The sequence below is a fragment of the Pristiophorus japonicus genome, chromosome 19, assembly GCF_044704955.1.
Source record: "Pristiophorus japonicus isolate sPriJap1 chromosome 19, sPriJap1.hap1, whole genome shotgun sequence".
NCBI classification, from domain to species: Eukaryota; Metazoa; Chordata; class Chondrichthyes; family Pristiophoridae; genus Pristiophorus; species Pristiophorus japonicus.
The window spans coordinates 99,493,916-99,516,368 of record NC_091995.1 but is presented as its reverse complement, the minus strand read 5'-3'; the positions used below and the strand labels follow the sequence as shown (position 1 = coordinate 99,516,368).

The window sequence follows — 22,453 nt, the reverse complement described above, 5'->3', positions numbered from 1 at the left end:
TGAAAATCTAGATAAATTCCATCTACTGCATTACCATTATCTACTCTCTCTGTTATCTCTTTAAAAATGTAATGAGGTTGGTCAAGCAATACTTTCTCTTTTGAAATCCATGCTGAATATTCGTTTTATTTTTGGTTTCTCGATGTTCTTCAGTTTTCTCTTTCAGTAGGGATTCCATTATTTCTCCTACCATCGATGTTAATCTGACTGGTCTATAATTCCCTGAACATGTTCTATCCTCCATAAATATAGGTATTACGTTGTCTATCCGCCAGTCATCTGGCACTACACTTTTTTCTAACAAATTATTAAATATGTGTAGTAATGCCTCTGCTATTTCTTTCCTAGATTCTTTTAAAATGCGTGGATGCAATCCATCCGGACTAGGGTTTTTTTTTCCTCTTTGAGTTTGATTAGTTTATTTAATATATCCCCTCTATTTTAAATACACTTATCCCATTACTAATCTCATCATCCAATGTCATATCCACCTGTTCTATCTCCCTGGTAAATACTGAAGCAAAATAATTATTTAATATTTCTGCCATCTCTCTATTGTTACTTCTGGTATTATCCTGTCTATCCCTTAATGCCCCATTCCCATCCTATTTTGTTTTATGTTCCTTGATAATTTAATGTCATAGTTTCTCTTTGCCTTCCTAATTTTTTTTTGACTTCTCTCTTAATCTTTCTGTGTTCTCCCTTATCATGCACTTCCCTGTTGTCTATGTACTTAATGTGTGCCTCTTTCCTTACCCTCAACTGTTCCCTTATGGCTTTATTCATCCATGGAGTCTCATTAATGTTTAGTTTGTTCTTTCATTTTAGAGGAATATATTGTTCCTGCACTCTATTGAACACCATTTTAAATGTTTCCCATTGCTGTTCTACATTGTTTTTTGCCAATATTGTTGCCTATTTTATTTTCCCAAGTTCTATTCTCAGCCCCTCAAAATCAGCTTCTCTCCAATCTATTACCATGGTTTTTGTCCTTCTCACTTATCATCTTAGAGCGTATTATATTAAGGTCACTATTGCCTAGATGTTCCCCTGCTTTTACTTCTCTTGTCTGCTCTAGTTCATTCCCCATTACTAGATCCAATAGCAAATCCTCCTTTGCTGGGCTTACATATTGGGTTAGAAAGGAATCCTGTACACATTGTAGGAACTCCATTCCCTTATCCCTTTTAACTACCTCTTCTGTCCAATTAATATGAGTAGTTGAAATCCCCCATGATTATTATTCTATGCTATTTACTCATTTCTCCAGTGTGTCTGCATATTTCTTCCTTCACCTCCCTTCCACTATTAGGTGATCTGTAGACTACACCTATTAGTGTGATTGATCCTTCATTATCTTTTATCTCTATCGATATGGATTTTATTTTTGTCTTGCTGATAGCTGCGCCACTTTTTTCTACTGCCATTATGTTATTCCTAATAAGTACAGCTACTCCACCCCTCCCTTTTTCCATCTCTTTCTTTTCTAACTCTGCCATTTTTCTTTTGGAGGTGGTTGGGCAGATGGTCCACCCCACTGATAACCTGCACAGCCATCACCAACACCAATGTGTTTAGTAGAAAGGATGCTCTTTCCCCACTTCTCTCTCTTTGAAGGTGCTGACTGTTGCTGGGGTATTGTTATGACAAGCATTTAGTACATCACCCAAGTGGCTTTTCTTGATGTGTGAATCTAGACAGCAAGTATCAGGAGGCTATTCAGCAATGGGAGCACCTCAGCTGAGCCAGATCCTGCTTTCTCTCTTGTGCATGATTCCAGAGGGGTCACTGCATAGCGAACAAGAGCAGTAGCCCTAGTTGATTTTTAGCCCTAATTGATTTTTTTCTCTAGTCCAGGAGCATTCTACATAAGAATTAGGAACAGGAGTAGGCCATCTAGCCCCTCGAGCCTGCTGTTTATATTCTGGAAGTTTATAGTCTCCCAACAGCCACCCCACCGGAGGTCCCTTAACCCAGCGCCAACTGGAAAATCTAGCTGGTACCTTCTGATGTGTGTGGTTCAATTACACATGAGGCAGTGCATTTACCCGATGAGCCATCAATGCGCTGCTCCCACACTATAGAATAGCACAGAACCGACGGAGGCCTGCGTCGGCTCTTTCAAAGAGCAATCTAGTTAGTCCCATTCCCCTGCTCTTTCCCCATATCCTGGCATTTTTTTCTCCCTCAAGTATTTATCCAATTCCCTTTTGAAGGCTACTATTGAATCTGTATCCAACTTTCAGGCAGCGCGTTCCAAATCCTAACCACACATTGCATCGAAAGGTTTTTCCTCGTGTCGCCTCTGGTTCTTTTGTCAATCACCTTAAATCCATGCCTTCTCGTTATCGACCCTTCAGCCATTGGGAACCGTTTCTCTTTATGTAGTACTCCCCTTGAAGTAAGAGCAGATATCTGGTATCATTTTCTACCAGAGTGGCAGAACTTATTTCGTGAACACAGCTGAGGCTGCCACATGAGCCCCTCCTCCTCTGATCATACACTACAGTTAAAATCTACTGTGGGATATACTTTCCAATGGAACTTGCCACTCCTAGGATAAAGATAAATGAGAACATTTTATACAACATAATTGTGCAGATGAGGATTAATGTTAGAGACTACCGTTTCATTAAAAATTAGCTGCTTTTCCCATTTTTGTGATCAGTATTAAAACTGTGTTAAAAGAATCATTCCCAGCAGGGAGCTGCTACTTTTAAGCAATCTGCTCTCCACAGATACCTGATAACTATGCTATAGAGTTTTGTTAGTATCTCCACTCCCACCTCTAACTGCAGCAAGAACTTTTAATGTGGTTTGCTTGACGTGAACGTTAACCTCTTGGGTATGCGGGAGAGGCTGCAATGAGTGAATGGTGATTGTGAATGTTTATTATATTTTCATATATATAATACTGAGAATCGTGGCTGCACGCTCTAGTAATCCAGGCTGTTTCCTTCACTCGGCTTGCCATAGCGAATAGGGCTGAGGGCCGTCCTCTGGAGAATGCTGGGACGGCCAGAGTTAGTCTGTGGATCATTTGGTTGGTGATTGCTAGTGCTGTAGATTCGGACATTCGCATGCTCCGATTTCTCCTGATTGACAGATACCACAGCTTGACTGTTTAGAAAATAATGACTCATTTGTATTTACATGCAATTTTGTTTTTAAAACTGCATTTGTTTTAATGTAATCTTGGGCTACAGAGGCAATTATACTTCAAATCAGTTTGGCAAAAATAATTCCTCGCCGGGTTCAAAATCTGCTCTAGTTTTGCACATCTGTTAGAGATTTCCTGTTCATTAAATGGCATTTCTCCCCACCCCCAATAGCTCTGTTGGTAAAGCCACCTTATGCACGCTCTGTTTGTGCTATTAGCTGAGAACGGGTATAATGGCAGTGAAGGCAACTACACTTGGCCTGCTGACACTCCCTGATTCACTTCATTGAGGACTGATGAATTAGGTGAGGTAGCGGAAGGATGCTCTCACCCTTGGAACTATACCCTGTGCCCTGTTGAGCAATAGGGAAAGGGGAGTGAGTGGGAGGGAGAATTGGAAATTTAAAACCGATCCTTTTCTCTGCTTTAACTATTTGTATCCCAGTAGGATTGGCAACACTCAGTTTTCCTTCTCAACTTCAGTCCATATTTTAGTTGCTGGCTTAGCTCGTGGGAGGAGCTCATTTACCTGAAGGTGGCTGGGGCTGCTTTACCTATCGTCCACTAAGGAGGGAGGGAGGGTTGGCAACAGCCAGTGGCAACCAGTAAAAGTGCCAACCACGACCAGTCTTAGTTTCGCAATGGTGAATAGCGTGCAAGGTCAGCAGAGACTTGAGTTACTGGCACCGTGGTGAGTGGGGGGTGGGACTGGCACCGTGGTGAGTGGGGGGGTAGGACTGGCACCGTGGTGAGTGGGGGGTGGGACTGGCACCGTGGTGAGTGGGGGGGTAGGACTGGCACCGTGGTGAGTGGGGGGGTAGGACTGGCACCGTGGTGAGTGGGGGGTGGGACTGGCACCGTGGTGAGTGGGGGGTGGGACTGGCACCGTGGTGAGTGGGGGGGTGGGACTGGCACCGTGGTGAGTGGGGGGTGGGACTGGCACCGTGGTGAGTGGGGGGTGGGACTGGCACCGTGGTGAGTGGGGGTGGGACTGGCACTGTGGGGGGTGGGACTGGCACCGTGGTGAGTGGGGGGTGGGACTGGCACCGTGGGGGGTGGGACTGGCACCGTGGTGAGTGGGGGGTGGGATTGGCACCGTGGTGAGTGGGGGGTGGGACTGGCACCGTGGGGGGTGGAACTGGCACTGTGGGGGGTGGGACTGGCACCGTGGTGAGTGGGGGGTGGGACTGGCACCGTGGGGGGTGGGACTGGCACCGTGGTGAGTGGGGGGTGGGACTGGCACCGTGGTGAGTGGGGGGTGGGACTGGCAGCGTGGTGAGTGGGGGACAGGGGGATGGGGCTTTTAGCTGTGACGTAGGTTAGTTGCACAACAGTGAGATAGGCAACCTGCAATTGCAGTTGGCAACCTCGACTTAACGTTTCGAGAATTAGATGGTCAGCTCCCACTAAAGAAATGTTTATGCTATTCTACAAATCAAAAAATATTTTAAAATCGGCAGCGCTAACCATGAATGGTGCATGCATCAATTTTTACTTAAAAATTTGTAATCTCCGAAACAAATGCAGTTTTTGCCATTGCTTTGGTGTGAGGTGTGAGTGTGGCGCAGAGTTCTTAGGCTGCTTCTTGTTTGTTCCAGGGTGGATATGCAGCCTACAGGTATGCACAGCCAGCTACTGCTACTGCAACTGCATACAGTGACAGGTAAGCACCATGCTTTCTCATCTCTCCCTCTTCTCTCTGTCCAATCTGCTGTGTTCATTTTAGCAGGAAGGGTGTCTGTCTCTTTGCAGGGTGATTTCACCATGGGCTTTCCAATACAGGGGTTCCCTGCTCAGGAGCCATAAACAACATGTGTCAGTTCTGAGACTGATTTATCAAAGATTGTTCTAATGTAGGCTGCGTTACTGAGAGTGCTTCGTATGGATTGTCCATTAGTGATTGAACCGCCAACACTGCACATTATCCTGGAGACAGTGTCATTCTTCATCCCCACATAACCACAAGAATGAAATGACTGTCAGATCGGAGACAGGAAAACCAAAAAAATCAGGAGGGATGAAGATCTGTTTAAAATGTTTTATTTCTCTCAGTTTTTTGACAGTTTCTGTCCCCTACTTCCTCTTGCTGAAGGCACTGACTGCTCACTGGGATATGGTTTCACAGGCTGCAGGCGTTCCTGTGCCTTTCTCAAGTAACCATTATTCATCAATGAGCTTAATGGTGAGTGTCCTGTGATGGGGCCTGGTTAGTAAGCAAGCTAAAGAGCAGTTGGAAGGTTATAAATGCCACGAGCAAAGCAAAGCCTTGTGACTAGCCAGGAATGACATGGAGATAGTCCTCGCCCCATCCACCTACACGCCAGGCAGGCAGTATTATGTACTTCACTGGCTTGTTCTGTGACAGCTGCATGTATCCAGGAGCTGAACATCTGAGCAAAGATCAAACCATGCAGGCAATAAAAACATCCTCTTTTTGGTAGTCTTGCCCCATCACTCCAATCGTGACTTCTCCCTACTGCTCCACTGGGGCCACGATGAGTGACTGTCCAGCTTTCGATACTATTTGGGAGGAGATTGTGATATGCTTGTATCAGAGAAACTTCACGTTCATCCATTCTACTTTTTTGAGGTGAAAATCAAGAGAAGCCTCTGTTAGGATTTCTTGGAAAGCATCCTAGCTGCTGGGATGGTTTGTTGGCTGCAGCAGCAATAGGAGAGCATCCAGACAATAGGGAAGGAAAGTTTAACTCCTGCTATTTTGTGGTCCTCGGGAATTTAACTGTTTCCTCTCTCCTGGACATAGGATTTCTTAAGGCATTTCTCAAAAGGAGCACTTCAAGGTATTTAAATGCCACAAATTACATCGGCAATTTGCTGGGAGATTGACTGGGTACAGTCGACCTCAAGGATCCCTTTCAGATTGTCTTTTAGCCGAGGCATCAACCTTCTTACAGAAAGGTGCTGTTTTAAAAGGAGGCTTTCCATCACGTCTTGGCCATAAGCACATTTGTGAAAAGTAATTTATTCTCACAATTATACCTTGTGATTTTAATTTGGTCCTTCACATATTATTGTGTCTCTCCTGGAATAATATAAATCACAACACAGATGGAGGCCATTCAGGCCCAGGCTTCTGAGCTAATGCTAGCATTTTAACTGTAAGTGAAAGATGCAATGCATTCTTTACTGTTACCATCTTGCTGGTAGCAAACCTTGCAGTTTGGTGAGGAGCTGTTCTGAGTCCAGCTGGGCCTTGTTGGGGTGCATTTCCAGCGAGTATCGATTAAAAGTATTTTAAAGCAACGACTTGAAGTAACTCTCATGGCTTTACAAAGCACCATTGTCTGAGCCTGTCTATCAAGGGTGATTTACAGCTTAGCAGGTCACTGCAGGCTGCAGGCATTAATCTAGGCCTAAAGGCCTCCCTCAGTGAGTTGCTGCTGGCTCACTTTTCAGTGATGTGTGGAGATTCGATATGTGAAGAAAGACAGATTACCTATCCAGAAGAGTCATATCATTCTTAGAAGCTTTCACATCATACGAGCCCACCCTGTCGCCTCCACGGGCTCTTTTTTGGAGGGGGTCCCTTACTGTGTTGCCTGGCTAACCATCTCCTTGGCTTCATTGTGCAGTATGCACGTGGAATATAGAGCTTGGGAAGGGTAGGGTTTGGGAGGATGATGTCTTAATGTCATTGCATCATGGATGTAAGTACCTTAGATGATAATCCTTGTACCTGAACTGACTCACTGGTTCAATCCTAATGGTATGTGGCGGATGCTCTATATTCAGAGAATGAAGACGACTTTTCATCGGGATGAGTCAGTCTAACAGTGGCTCAATTGGACTGATTACTTGTGGGGGAGAGAAGCATTTTCTCTCGATGGTGGTGACTCGAGCTGAATTTAATAGGCATTTGTGCCATCTGGCACCTTGCAAAGTAGTCATTCTTCATGGATAGCCTGCCAGCAGGCTTTTCCACTGTGAGGCATCAAACCTGTGTCCAGTTTCCTCCTCAGTCAGTATTTACACCTTCCAGCAAGCTGGCTGGATCGCAGTTGAGTAGGAGCCTTGCCTGAATTTCTCACCAAGCCAGAGTGCTGAGACCAAGTGTAGAATGTCCCACCACTGTCTTTTGCTGGGAGTTAACATTAGCACACAATGAAGAGGGAGCCTGGAATCTTGCTATTCTTTATTTTTGGTTCGGTACTGCCGAGGCAATGCATTTCTGCTTTTATATTTGAAATGAATTTGTTGTCTTTTTGCAGCTATGGGCGTGTTTACACTGCAGACCCTTATCACACACTCGCCCCCGCTCCCACCTATGGGGTTAGCGCTGTGGTAAGTGAACTCGTACGTTTCACACTTCTATTTTTTTCTTAACAATAGATTTTATTGTTGATAATGCAGAAAATCACCTTGGGTGTGTCTAATATGGAGAGGAATGGGAGATTGGTGATGGGGCAGTGGTTTGCAAAGACAGAAGGGTCAGGGTTGGGCTTTTTGAGGAAGGGGGTGTAGGTAGTTTGGTAAGGGAATGGGCAGTACCTCGGGAGAGGGAACCATTTACAATGTAAGCTAGCATGAGGGTCAGGAAGGGAAGTTGGGTGGTCAGCAGTTCAGTGGGAATGAGGCCAAGGGATGCAGGGATGGGGCCTCGTGGATTAGATGAGCTTGGAGAGGACATGAGGGGGTGTGGAGGAGAAACTACAGAAAGATGTTGGTTCAGGGCTCGGTCAGGGGGGCTTGAGGGAAGCTTTAGCTTGGTGGATAAGGTGAAATGGAAAATGTCAATCTTGCTGAGAAGGAAGTCCATGAGCACCTCACTCTCGTTGGAGGTGAGGGTGGTGGGGGCAGGGGAGTAGGGTTGAAGGGAATGGTTGGTAGTGGAGAAAAGCCCAGGGTTGTCTTTCCTCTCCAAGATGAGTTTTGGTAGAGGAGCGCGAGGCCCAATGGAGATTGTTATACGAACAATGCCGGACAAGTATAGACCATCTGGTCCATCGAGCCCATCCCACTCAATCGCCATACCTCGTGTACCGCAGCATATATGGTCCGGTCAGACCTGGCGACGGATGGCCAAACCAGTTGTGCACCAAATACACTGAAGTTTGCATCTTTTGGAATTGAGGGAGTGAAGTTGGGGGACATACTGGGGAGGTGACCAGAGAGGTTTCAATACCACAGTATTGAAGCACTGACCACACTCGATCAGCTTCGCTGGGCAGGCCACATAGTACGCATGGCCAGATACGAGACTCCCTAAGCAAATGCTTTACGCGGAGCTCCTTCATGGTAAACAAGCCAAAAGAGGAAAGCGGAAACGCTATAAGGACACCCTCAAAGCCTCGCTGGTAAAGTGCGACATCACCACTGACACCTGGGAGACCCTGGCCGCAGACCGCCCGAGGTGGAGAAAGTCCATCCGGGAGGGCGTTGAGCTCTGAGTCTCAACGCAAAGAGCAAGAGGCCAAGCGCAGGCAGCGGAAGGAGTGCGCGACAAACCAGCCCCACTGACAGCTTCCCTCAACGAATGTCTGTCCCACCTGTAACAGGGTCTGTGGCTCTTGTATCAGACTGTTCAGCCATCAAAGAGCTCACTTTAGGAGTGGAAGCAAGTCCTCCTCGATTCTGAGGGACAGCGTATGATGATGACTGGGGGCAAGGGCATCAATGATGGAGATGAGGGCATGGCTGAACAAATCAACAGCTGCAGAAGCAATGCGATGAATGGAAGGCCAAAGTCTTAAGCAGTTGGGAGTTTGCGAGTGCAGTTGTAAGTGACTTGGAAAGTTTTTCCTGGAGGAAAACAGAAATAAGTGGTAGGGGGGTATGGGTGGTGGGGGGGGGGATGTTGGTTGGTGGAGGGAGGGGGGTGGGGGAGAGGTGGGGGGAGGGGGGTGGGGGAGATGTTGGGGGGAGGGGGGTGGGGGAGATGTTGGGAGGGGGGAGATGTTGGGGGGAGGGGGGTGGGGGAGATGTTGGGGGGAGGGGGGTGGGGGAGATGTTGGGGGGAGGGGGGTGGGGGAGATGTGGGGGGAGGGGGTGGGGGAGATGTGGGGGGAGGGGGTGGGGGAGATGTGGGGGAGATGTGGGGGGAGGGGGGTGGGGGAGATGTGGGGGGAGGGGGGTGGGGGAGATGAGGGGGGTGGGGGAGATGTGGGGGGAGGGGGGTGGGGGAGATGTGGGGGGAGGGGGGTGGGGGAGATGTGGGGGGAGGGGGGTGGGGGAGATGTGGGGGGAGGGGGGTGGGGGAGATGTGGGGGGAGGGGGGAGATGTGGGGGGAGGGGGGAGGTGGGTGGGGGTGGCGGAGGAGGGGGGAGATGTGCGGGGAGGGGGGAGGTGGGGGGGGTGGGGTGGGGGAGGAGGGGGGAGATGTGGGGGGAGGGGGGGTGGGGGTGGGGGAGATGTGGGGGGTGGGGGTGGGGGAGATGTGGGGGGGTGGGGGGAGAAGGGGGGTGGGGGGATGTGGGGGAGGGGGTGGGGGGAGAGGGGGTGGGGGGAGAAGGGGGGGTGGGGTGGGGGGTGGGGGGAGAAGGGGGGGGTGGGGAGATGTGGGGGAGGGGGAGGGGGGTGGGGGAGATGGGGGGGAGGGGGTGGGGGAGATGAGGGGGGAGGGGGTGGGGGAGATGTGGGGGGGGAGAGGGGGATGGGGGGAGGGGGTGGGGGAGAGGGGGGGGAGATGTGGGGGGGGTGGGGAAGATGTGGGGGGGGACGGGATGTAGGGGGGGATGGGTGGGGGAGATGGGGTGGGTGGGGGAGATGAGGGGGAGGGGGGGTGGGGGAGATGAGGGGGAGGGGGGGAGGGGGAGAGGGGAGGTGGGGGAGATGAGATGGGGGGGAGGGGATGTGGGGGAGATGGGGGGGGAGGGGGATGTGGGGGGGGAGGAGGTGGGGGGGGGAGGAGATGTGGGGGGGAGGGGATGTGGGGGGAGAGGGGGGTGGGGGAGATGGGTGGGGGAGATGAGGGGGAGGTGGGGGGGGGGAGATGTGGGGGGAGGGGGAGAGTGTGGGGGGAGGGGGAGGTGGGTGGGGGGAGATGTGGGGGGAGGTGGGGGTGGGGGAGATGTGGGGGGAGGTGGGGGTGGGGGAGATGTGGGGGGAGGTGGGGTGGGGGAGATGTGGGGGGAGGGGAGATGTGGAGGAGGGGGGTGGGGGAGATGTGGGGGGAAGGGGGGTGTGTGGGGGAGGAGGGGTGGGGGAGATGTGGGGGGAGGCGGGAGGGGGGGTGGTGGAGATGGGGGGGGGGAAGTGGGGAGATGAGGGGGGTGGGGGAGGAGGGGGGGGTGTGGGGGAGATGGGGGTGTGTGGGTGGAAAAGGGGGAGATGTGGAGGGGAGGGGGGTGGGGGAGATGAGGGGGCGTGAGGGAGATGAGGGGGTGCGGGGGGAGGAGTGGGGATGGGGGTGGGGGGAATGTATGGGGGTGGGGGGAATGTGTGGGGGTGGGGGGAATGTGTGGGGGTGGGGCGTGAGGGAGATGAGGTGGGGTGGGGGAGATGTGGGGGGGTGGGGGAGGGAGATGTGGGGGGTGGGGGAGATGTGGGGGGGGTGGGGGGAGGAGTGGGGGTGGGGGGAATGTGTGGGTGGGGGATTTGGAGGAGGGGGATGTGGGTGGGGGGTATGAGTAAGTGCTTGGGGTTGGCTTTGTATAATTAAGATATGATGATCCCACTAAACTATTCTGTACAGAATGCTATGTAAATCGGAATGAACTGAAGTCTGAAACCGTTGCCACAATGTGACAGATGTAGTAAGAAGAGGAAAGATGCAAGAGCGGGTCGGGGGGGTACCTGGAGTCTCAAATCTTTCCATCTCCACCTTCAGAATGTCACATGGGCAGGTTCCTTCCCTTACGGACATTCGTTAAACAATCCACAGCTTTCCTGCTGCTCGCAGATTCCGTGAATTCACTGTCACAGTTTGCTGTAGTGAGATTGGGACTTACACCCTCTGAGTTACTAGCCTGAACCTTAAGCACTGAGCTACCGTACCCAAAGCAAACTGGTGCACTGCTTGAGAAGCTGGTGGCACAGCACTTGGTTCACTGACGTGCTGTGCTGCGAGCTCGTGCAATGTAGTGTCTCTCGCTGCAAGTTTCCCCATGTAACATGTTTCTGAATTCTGCTGGAGGCTGTTGCTGGGGCGCAGTTCCAGTACCTTTCCCAAATGGCCATTCTTTGTGTGTAAGCCTGGATAGTGAATGTTGGCAGGTTTTGGGGATATCAGAGCATCACAGCAGAGCCTGATTCTGCCCACACTTCATCACCAAGGTGTGCACTTTCCTGCAGGGAACACTGAACAGGGCTCGAGGACAGGAGTTCTCCCCCACCCTTGGCACTGAAGCAAATGTTGCATTGATTGCTGACTTGGCACAGGCTGAGGATTGAGCCTGGGATCCTGTGCTCTGTCAGGTCAGTGCTACGGTGAATTGTGGAGTTGATTCCTTTCAGGATGGTGAATATTTGGGCATGTCTTGTGACTCCAGGGTGTAGAGTAGCCCACTTGCTTGCATCCTTCAGGGGTTGTGCATAGCAAATGCAGAGAGAACTCAAAGTAAAATGGGGACTTTAAAAAACTTTTAATTGGCGAGGCTGAGTAAATTATTGCTGCTGTTAGATGAATAAAGGCAACCAGCTTTCTGCTGTTCTGGGGCTCTCTGGGAAGCAGGAAGTTGATAAACAATCAGTATATGAAATCGTTCAAATTTGATGTGACTGCTGCCTGGCTCCCATTCATCCTCCTTAATTGAATCTGTCTCCAGACACACACCCTGTTCGTGTTATCCGGGCACTTGAGAAATGTTTTAATTTCACCATATCTGTGTGGCTGATGTCCATTCAGGGCTATCTGATCAACGAATCCCTGCAATATACGTACAGGCACTAGGTTCAATTAAAGACACTGATTAGTTTCTGATGGGCCAATGCATCACTGCGAGATTCAGTCAGATCTCCGTACGGCTGATTGATCAACTGGTCTGGAACAAAGTGTTTATTTCTGCTTTTCTCCGCACCTCCCATAAACAAACAGGGCCGATCTGAGAACTCTCTCCAGGCGTGCCCATTAGTTCGTCATTGATTCCTTTATTGACCAGTAAAAGTCTCGGTTGAGCACAAGCTGACAACAGAGTGAATAGGCTGGTGACGCAGCATGTTGAACACAGGCCGGGAGATGGGACTTTCCCACTCGCGCATTCTCCTCTAGTTTTTCCTGACGCAAGGTGCTTCCTCAGCAACTTAACCTGGAACAGGAGTCCAGAAGCAGGTCACTGTCAACCTCTGCCCCTGACCCTTTGATCAGGAAATCTTCTAAACAGCAACTCTGCAGTCAGGAATTGGGGGAGGGGGAGACCCTTTACTCCATTACTGCTGCAGTTGTAAGTTGCATGTCTGGTAAATCCACCATTGCATCCACTGCACTTTGTTGGTTGTTCTTCATTGAACAACTCCTACAATCTCCTTTTGGTGTAAGTCGATGAAAAAATAGTTTGTTTCCCTTCCTCTCCTGTAGCTCCACAGACACCTGTCACCCTCTAATGGCCACATGACCCCAGACCTGGAGTGTCAGCAAGCAAATCAAACATGGGAGGCAGCACAGCCTAGTCTAATCCTGTCCTCGCCTAACATGCACATATGCACGTCCGAGCCCCGGGGATCGTTGTGTTCTCTCCCCGAGCCCCGGGGATCGTTGTGTTCTCTCCCCGAGCCCCGGGGATCGTTGTGTTCCCTCCCCAGCAGCTCCCTCTGTCCCAACAAAACCAATTATTCAGCCTGTGGTTGGAAGTTTGACATCTAACCTCTGAGTATTTCTCTCAATCCTTCCCTCTTGCCCATCCCCCCCCCCCCCTTCCAGCCAATCAGAGAGACAGAATCACTACCTTTATTGGGCATCAGTCCTGTGCCATGTGGCATTGCAGGTTTACACTGTCTGTTTTTGTGTTCAGTCTCGCTAATCCTGCCCCACAGCAGAGTCATCACTAATTGAAAGCAGTACCCAAAACAGACAAACAAGAAAAAAGTTAAAATCTATTTGGTACAGAAATAGTTGGCGTTGTCTGAAAGTGTGTCTCTGAGCGGGCTGGCTGGTTGGTCAGCTAAGGGTTTATAAACATTTTTTTTAATGAAGCTGTAAAAGTGAAGATTAGCAGGCGGGCTGTGTCTGCTGGCCCGAGATGCACAAAAGGCGTCACATTTCCAGTTTAGGTTTCTCAAATGTATTTCAGTTCTACTCAACTTCATATATTCCAAATACAGGAGGACTGCTGCAGGAAACGTGTCATCGGTCCAGGCTGCCTGTGTGGCTGGATTCACCAGTGTACTCATAAGAACATAATAGGAGCAGGAGTCGGCCATTTGGCCCCTCGAGCCTGCTCTGCCATTCAATAAGATCATGGCTGATCTGATCTTGGTCTCAACTCCACTTCCCTGCCCGCTCCCCATAACCCTTAACTCCCTTATCATTCAAAAATCTGTCTGTCTCCATCTTAAATATATTCAGTCTCCACAGCTCTTTGGGGCAGAGAATTCCACAGATTCACGACCCTCTGAGAGAAAAAATTCTTCCTTGTCTCTGTTTTAAATGGGCGACCCCTTATTCTGAAACTATGCCCCCTAGTTCTAGATACTGGACCATGGACAGGCAGCCTGGACTGTTGTACTGGTGAATCCAGCCACACTGGAAACATCCTCTCTGCATCCACCTTGTCAAGCCCCCTCAGAATCTTACACATTTCAATAAGATCACCTCTCATTCTTCTAAACTCCAATGGGTATAGGCCCAACCTGCTCAACCTTTCTTCATAAGACAACCCCTTCATCTCGGGAATCAACCTCGTGAACCTTCTCTGAACTGCCTCCAATGCAAGTATAACCCTCCATAAATAAGGAGACCAAAACTGTACGCAGTACTCCAGGTGTGGCCTCACCAATACCCTGTACAGTTGGAGCAGGACTTCCCTACTTTTATACTCCATCCCCCTTGCAATAAAGGCCAGCATTCCATTTGCCTTCCTGATATCTTGCTGTACCTGTATACTAACTTTGTGTTTCAAGTACAAGGACCTCCAGATCCCTCTGTACGGCAGCATTTTGTAATCTCTCTTAAATAATTTGCTTTTTTTTTTCCCTACCAAAGTGGATAACTTCACACTTTCCCACATTATACTCTATCTGCCAAATGTTTGCCCACTCACTGAGCCTGTCTATATTCTTTTTCAGATTCTTTGCATCCTCCTCACAACTTGCTTTCCCTTCTATCTTTGTATCATCAGCAAATTTGGCTACGTTACACTCGGTCCCTTCATCCGAGTCCATTAATATAGATTGTAAATAGTTGAGGCCCTAGCTCTGATCCTGGTGGCACCCCACTAGTTACAGTTTACCAATCTAAAAATGACCCACTTATCCCAACTCTCTTTTCTGTCCGAGCTGCCGGTCCATAGTTCAGTGGTGATAAATGTCCTCCTCTCGTGAAGCACTGGCTCGTGCTCAGCTGCAGTTCAAGTGCATCAGCATCTCAGTAACTCCACTGAGTAGGTCGTCAATGTCACTAGGCAACTGGATGATAGCCAACTGTGATCGTGCCCCTCCCCCTCCCCGCTATCTGTATGTACTTTCCAGCAAGATCCATTGGATAGTTATAAAGAGCAAGAATTCAGGCTGATTTGTTTTAATATTTATTTTTCCCTTCAGTACCTCGGGGGTGCTAAGACCAATTGACGTACCACATCACTTCCTGGCTGAGAACAGGCAACTCAGTATAGATTGAGAGTCCAGTTTGGGATGCTTTGGTTAGTGGTGAGCTGGATGCACCGTTACCAACTATATCATGGTAGAGCTAGTTCTGCTTTCTCCTTTTTGCATACTGCTGTTTAAACATTAATTCGAGGTAAACTCGACGAGCACCGTTGGATTTGTGGAGTTAGCTGCATTGACTGCACTCGGTTGGATTGGCGGAACTCCTCGAGACTGTGACTGGATCCACTGCTGTTCAGCTCCGTTCCGTTGTTGGACTTCGAAACTCCTCGAAATCATCGCCTGTGGTTCCATCAATGCGCCATGCATTTTTAACAAAATGAAGTAAAGTAGAAAAACGAAAATACTTTAATGGTTCGGGCTTTTTCTGAAGACTTGTGTGTTTGCGGCCAAAGGCAGTTTCCTGAGGCTGGCTGAGTCTCCCTGGAACAACAATTGTGCCCATGCAATAGGGCAGCTTACCCAGGGTTAATAACGAACCCTATTATTCTCTCTCAAATCACCACCATATTCTGCTGTCTGTCTTGAAGACATTATGTACAGGCTAAAACTATTAGACTTATTAACAAGTTCACTAACATGCAAATGTCAAATAAAACAGCAAGTTACTGAATTTTCACAATGCTTAAAACAGTGAAATGTGAATCAGCCCATAAAGGGGTTAGAAACCCTTTATTGAACATAATCTGAATTTGACTTGTGGGGGGCCTTCCAGATACATTGTACATAAACACTGCGAATCGCAGTTCCAATCTCCTGCTCGAAAGTGCCGCAGAATTCACCAGTCCTTCTGAGCCATCCGATACCCAGAATCAGACATTATGGTGTTTACATGGAATTCTAATCAATGGATTAATGTTAATTGTCTGGGTCCGAAGTACCTTTTAGTACCATGACCATGTATAGCTCGGGCTGTACTGAGAGCAAATCCCAATTCCTGGCTAATGTTCAGAAACTCAACAACTTTTTTCTTTTGCCCTTTATTTGGTAGGTTCAGTAGCTTCCATTTTAACTTTAGCTATTTTAGAATTGGTCAAAATAGATTCCCTAATTTATGACAAAGATGTTAATTCAATACCTCCTCCAATTGGTCAGTGAGTTGCTGAGGTTTGATCTGTTCTGAGCTGCATTGTTGATTCTATTGGCACATTTCGAGGGATCCTTCAATTGTCACAACCATCCCTTGGGTTGGCACGTTCAACTCCAAGAGGGTTCCTCTGCCAATACCTCACTAACATGGGTCATGTGTGAAGGCAGGATTAGACTTGAGCATGATACCCCTGCCAGCACTTACTGAATAATGGCCAGTCAGGCTAGCTGCAGTCAGTGGCTTTAGTAGCAAAAGAGGAATTAAATCGCAGACTTTTACTTTGCTTTACTTATTGTTCTTTTCCTTTTGCAGGCTAGTTTATACCGAGGTGGATACAGCCGTTTCGCTCCCTACTAAAGTGATGTGAACTCCTGCAATGGGAACAACCCCTTCCCACGGCCTGGGTGTTGCAATATTACAAGTAGTGGAACTTTATAGCAACTCGACATGGAAAAAAATACACGAGAGAGAGAGGAAACCATTACACGAGAGAGAGAGGAAATCATTACACGAGAGAGAGACCTACTTTTTTTATACCTCATTACGTTCTTCTAAACATGTATTTTTTTTCCTTACGTTTCTGCCTTCATTATTTTTTTGTTCCAAAGATTGTGCAAACAGTTTTTAACTGTGGTATAAAAGTGCATTTCTTTGTGTGTGTAGTGACATTTATGAAATCAGCTTCATCCGACAAAAGAAACTCAAAATATTAGTCACAAAAACAAGTTAGTGAAAGCCAAAAGTGAAATTGGGTTGCCGCTGGAAGCTGGTCCCGGGTACTGCACGTGTGGAACAGCAGCAATGGAGGACTGTCGTTACCGAGACTCCCAGTGGCTGCAGGGAGGCCAGAGAGTGTCTTCCCACTGAGCTGGGGGAGGGGGTTCAGTGGGGAATGGGGGTTCAGTGCAGAGTAGGGAGTGGGGGTTCAGTGCAGAGTGGGGAAGGGAAGGAGAAGAAAATGGCCTGGGTGCGAGTTGATGGAGGCAGTTTTGTGTCGTGCTTTGTTTTTGTAGTGAGAGGAGCCACTTACATCTGTTCACCATTCCCAGACTCACTCAGCCTGACTAAACAACAGCAACAGCCAAAAAATCATTTATAATCCCACTGCAAAGTGGATGCAACAGTAATTTGTTTTTTCCTTTTAATACGTTCCGTGCTCTAAACCCCAGTGATGTACATTTATCCAAGCAAATTTGCTTTTAAAATAATTGATTCAATGCTTTAGGATCCCAGTAGATTTGCTCAGCAAATGCAGGTAGTATCCATGTTGGTGGAAATGGGGCTGGTATCCTTCACCATCGGTAGCACCGTCTGGTGAAGAGACACAGTCCAGAAGTGTTGGCACTAAGTGTATGCATTTTTAATTGCATCAGTCCTCACATAAGGTTACTCAAATCGCACTACCCAATTAATTTGTACCCCTATGTTTTTTTTTTAATGTGGCCTAGGATATTCTGACTGGCTGACACCCATACATTCAGCAGACTTGCAGTTTGTAAACTGGTGACTTTAAATCAAACGTTTTGTTAACTCTAATGATAAATGCAGATTTTTGCTGCTTTTTGTTTGTAGCCTTTGTTTCATTTACCTCTGTTTTCAGTGAGTACCAGAACCAGCAAAGGAGATGCTGCACAGAAAAATGGTCATCTGGCTGAAGAGAAAGATAGACCTGCCCTGCCCAATTGGGTGTGTGTGAGAGAGAGCGAGAGAGAGAGAGATGGGAGTTTAGTCATTACAAGCTTGCAGCCAGCAGAGATTTGGGAGAACAGTCCGTCGCCCTGTTACATCTTGTAGGAAGGTGTGAATTCCACACTATGTTTGCAAGCATTTTAGAGGCATTCATGATGCCATTTCAGATGTGTTAAATTTTAAAGAAGTTCAAAATTGAGCAGGTATGTGAGAGTTAAATTCACTCGTTCAGGCTCCAGGTCAGACTGAAGCTAACCGTTTATTGTACGGACCTTCCATTCTGCAAGGGTGTTCCTGGGACACTGCTCTCTCTCTGGAAACCCACTTGTATCCTGGCACTGGGACACGTAGATTACAAGAGAAGTGCACCCATGTTTCGGACATGTGCAGTTGCTGCCGCAGCTTCAGATCATGCAGTATCCAGCAACAAGGTGTGTACTGCACCGGCTTAGTAAGCTATTTAAAGAAAATCAATCTTTGTTTAAAGAAAAAGGGACACTAGTCGTAGACACCACACTGCCGCCCTTAAATTATGATATTGTTTTACAAGCCAAAGCGTGGTTTGTTGCTGTATGACAATTATGTTTTTTGTATATAAAATATTTTAGTTGTCATTGTAATGGGGAAACATTCACAGACGTCTCATCACAGAGGAAGGAATTTAAAATGGGGACTTGGCGTGGCGCAGGATGGCATCTCCTGGTAGCGCTCCTGTAGTGTAGTCGCGCATTTCAAATGTTCCTGTAGAAGGAGGATGATGTAGAAGCCATGGATGGCAGATATTAATGGGAGGTGCTGTTCTGTGTCACACCACGTTCAATAATCACTTTCATTCCTATGACTACAAATCGCGTTCTTTTACTTAGATTCACTTTTATATTGTAACCAGCAGACATTTTAATAAGTGAGCACTACAGCTAACTACCCAAGGGTAATATTCTCCCAGCAAATATTCTTTTTCCCTGATTATTTTTTTTGCTAAGAGCCTCATAGCAGCTGTAGAATAGGCAGAATCTTTGGAGGGAACAAGTTCAGATTCGAGCATATGTTTTTCTTTTGGACTAAAGATTGTCCTGCATCCAGCAGGAATGAGCTGTGTCCAGTCAGCAGCCCAGCGTGTGGCTCAGTGACCAACAGCCTGTCCTTCAGCTCAGCTTCGATGGGACTGACCAGTTTTATTTGTTTTATTTGTGTGTGTGTGTGGTGGTTTTCGGACGGTACCCATGTGCAGCCTGTGGCTGTATCCCGACTGGAACAGGATCTCTCGCTCCTGCCTGTTAGTGAGTAGGAGAAATGCCTGATGCTGGTACTTGAATCATTTCATCCTTCAGCCTTTTTTTAAAAAAAACATTTATTGCTTTCCATTTTCCATTTACTTGTAATACAGTTCACTCGACACGATCACCTCCCCCCCCCCCCCCGCCAAACACAGAGAAACTCCAAACTGTCACAACTGAGCGGTTGTGTTGGACCATCGGGGCCCAGCTTGGAGAGGAGCGGGGGGATTGGAAATTGTGCTGTGTGCAGGCGTTGGAAAGGGAATAAAATAGGAGAAAACACTAAACAGAATTGAAAAGCCTTGTGCAGATGGTATTTAACCTTCCTAGAAAACTAGCATCAACACTGTCCTGCCCCGAGCCGCCTTGTTTTGTGAACGTTTCCCTGGAAGGTATGGTATATCGTATAGTAGCTTCATCACCAAGCAGTATTCATTGGGTTATAATTAGATATAATCATGAATGTTAAGTAGATAGGACATGGATTATTATTCCTTTTGTATTACTTCCCATGTATAAATTATTGATCTTGTTGCTGGCTTTTATAAACTCGAAGGAGGGGAATTCCCTTCCTAACAGTAATAAAGCACTGTTTTTAAAATAAAACCAAAATGGTGAGAACACAGTAAGACTCCGCATGTGTTTGTGTGTGGGATGGGTTGTTACCGGTCATCTAATCATCACAATAAGAAATGAAGTGACTAACTGAATAAGGATTCCACATTCAGCAAGTGAATATTTTCAGTTGTGGAGCAGTAACTCCCGTTTCATACATTGGTTGTGTGGAACTTGGCAGTGTTACCGCGTACAGCATTCGTCCCCCGGCACGGCACGGCAGTGTGTGCCCAGTCCCGGCACGGCACCGCAGTGTGTGCCCAGTCCCGGCACGGCAGTGCAGTGTGCCCAGTCCCGGCACGGCACGGCACGGCAGTGTGTGCCCAGTCCCGGCACGGCACGGCAGTGTGTGCCCAGTCCCGGCACGGCAGTGTGTGCCCAGTCCCGGCACGGCACGGCAGTGTGTGCCCAGTCCCGGCACGGCAGTGTGTGCCCAGTCCCGGCACGGCACGGCAGTGTGTGCCCAGTCCCGGCACGGCAGTGTGTGCCCAGTCCCGGCACGGCACCGCAGTGTGTGCCCAGTCCCGGCACGGCAGTGTGTGCCCAGCCCCGGCACGGCAGTGCAGTGTGCCCAGTCCCGGCACGGCACGGCAGTGTGTGCCCAGCCCCGGCACGGCAGTGCAGTGTGCCCAGTCCCGGCACGGCAGTGTGTGCCCAGCCCCGGCACGGCAGTGCAGTGTGCCCAGTCCCGGCACGGCACGGCAGTGTGTGCCCAGCCCCGGCACGGCACGGCAGTGTGTGCCCAGCCCCGGCACGGCAGTGCAGTGTGCCCAGTCCCGGCACGGCACGGCAGTGTGTGCCCAGCCCTGGCACAACCGTGCATTAAGAGATTTTATGGTGATGAGCATCTTGAGCTGGTAAGAAAGGCAGAGTGACATCAGAAGAATTGGGGAGGGGGCCATTGGCAAAGGTAAGAGGTAGATTTGAGAGAGGTTTTTTTATAAATGGGGGAGAGGGGAGGTAGCTCGGTGGATGAGGTTTCGGGAGTGTTTGAGTGTAGGGTACAGACATGAAAGGGTGGATGGAGGCCTGTGATTGAATATTGCAGGGTCCGTGCTGCAACATTGGGCGGGAGGTGGTTACGGGACGGTGGTGATAAGTGGGAACTTTAATTGATTTCACCTCCTACTGACCCATGGGTGCTGAGGCTAACTATCATTCTATCTTTTCTTCCCTCAAGCCCCTGCCCTCAGAGTTGAGATATACTAACTTGGCACAGTACAAGAATTGAACCTGTGACCTTCTCACAGCCACACAATATGGGGCAGTCATAGAACAGACCAGTATTGAAGGAGGCCATTCGGCCCATTGAATCTGCACCGGCTCTTTTGAGCAGCAGCCCAGTTAGCCCCCCCCCGTCGCTCTTGCCCCATATACCTGCAATGTTTCTCCTCCAACTATTAAACTCTGCAGGCAGCTGGTTAAACCCTTGGTTATTAAAAAAAGGTAAAATACTGAATCTACTCCCAAAATGCTAAAAGAAAGGTGAACTTTAAACACAGGGAAGCAGGGAGTTATTTGTGAGGTTTAAAGTGCGGTCGGACTGGGTGTGTTTTGGACAGGAATGGGTCTCCCCAGGTTATTGTGTGCTAGAAATCTCATTCAAGGATCACATGACATCATGGAGCTGATGTAGAATTGGATTATGTCATCCATACTGCTAATTGCACATTGCGTATCGTTCTCCACTCTGCTCCAAAACCCAGCCACTGGCTGGCTGTGGATCGGTGATTCCATCAACCCTTCTGTACCTCCAACTAAACGCCCATTTTGAGGTGTGATCTAGATGGTGAACATTAGGATATTCATCTGTGAGGGGCATTACAAAGATAATTTCAGATAAGGGAGGCCCTTAAGCCCATCTAGTCTATCCTTCTATACACATCCACAATTCCTGCATCATCTCATTATTAAATAATTGTGGAGTTTTTGCCTCCTAGGAGACCGTTCCAGATATTAATCACTGTGTGAAGGTGTGTTTCCTGACAGTGCTGGTGAACTTGCCTTTTCCCAGTTTCTAAGCGTAGAAGATCAGCCATGGTCTCATTGAATGGTGGAACAGGCTCGAGGGGCCGAATGGCCGACTCCTGCTCCTAATTCTTATGTTCTGCATTGTTTTAACTTGAAACAGGGCACCTGATTAACCTTTTCCATTTCAGCTCGTTTCATATATTTCTATAAGGACCCTCTTTCATTCACCTTTCCAGGTTGAAAAATGTCTACCTTTCCCAAACTCTCCTCATAACTCAGTTCTCTACCACTGGGGCCCAATCACGTGACCCATCACTGCCTCAGTGAGCAAGCTGAGCACAATGCAGCTTTAACAGGATGGAGTCAGACCTGTCCTCAGATTTAGCATTCTGTCTGCTTTAGTAACTGCTCTGCAGTGTCTTAATGTGGTCAGTGTTCAATCTCACTCCCTCATTTCTCGGCCTCTAGCTAGTTCAACACACTTCCTTTACAGCGATTTCTCTTTTTTTAATCTTCCTCCTAGCACTGAATCAGTGTTGAATTGCACCTGCCATTAGCTTTGCCCACTTGCAAATATTGTCCAGGTACTTCAGCAATTCCCGATTGCTTCATCAGAACCGACTGCTCTCCCAAGAGTCCAATATCATCAGTGAATTTGACCAACTTGCATTGTTTCTGAATCCAGGCCATATAGTTAAAAGAAATAAAGACTTGCATTTATATAGCGCCTTTCACAACCACTGGACGTCCCAAAGCGCTTTACAGCCGATGAAGTACTTTTCGAAGTGTGGTCCCTTGTAATGTGTTCAGCCACCTAAGAACTCACTGAGTGGAAGCAAGTTTTCCTCCATTTCGAGGGACTGCCTATGATGATGTAGAGGGGCCCCAGGGGCACTCTGCTCTGTGCTTCTCCCTGGCCTGATATCCAGCCCGAG

General features: G+C 48.4%; 1 protein-coding gene across 15 annotated transcripts in view; it reads left to right on the top strand.

The window, feature by feature from the left end:
• Window positions 1-19,555, top strand: part of LOC139230104 (RNA binding protein fox-1 homolog 1-like) — a 342,858-nt gene extending 323,303 nt beyond the window's left edge. For 10 of the 15 annotated variants that reach the window (XM_070861932.1, XM_070861929.1, XM_070861930.1 and 7 more), the window contains 3 exons: window positions 4,759-4,823; window positions 7,390-7,474; window positions 16,279-19,555. In XM_070861932.1, the coding sequence (XP_070718033.1) occupies window positions 4,759-4,823; window positions 7,390-7,474; window positions 16,279-16,323 (195 nt within the window). In that variant the 3' untranslated portion in view covers window positions 16,324-19,555. Of the gene's footprint in view, window positions 1-4,758; window positions 4,827-7,389; window positions 7,475-16,278 lie in introns of those variants that run through there. The other 5 variants (XM_070861939.1, XM_070861938.1, XM_070861927.1 and 2 more) reach the window with 2 other exon arrangements.
• Window positions 19,556-22,453: the final 2,898 nt, after the last annotated feature.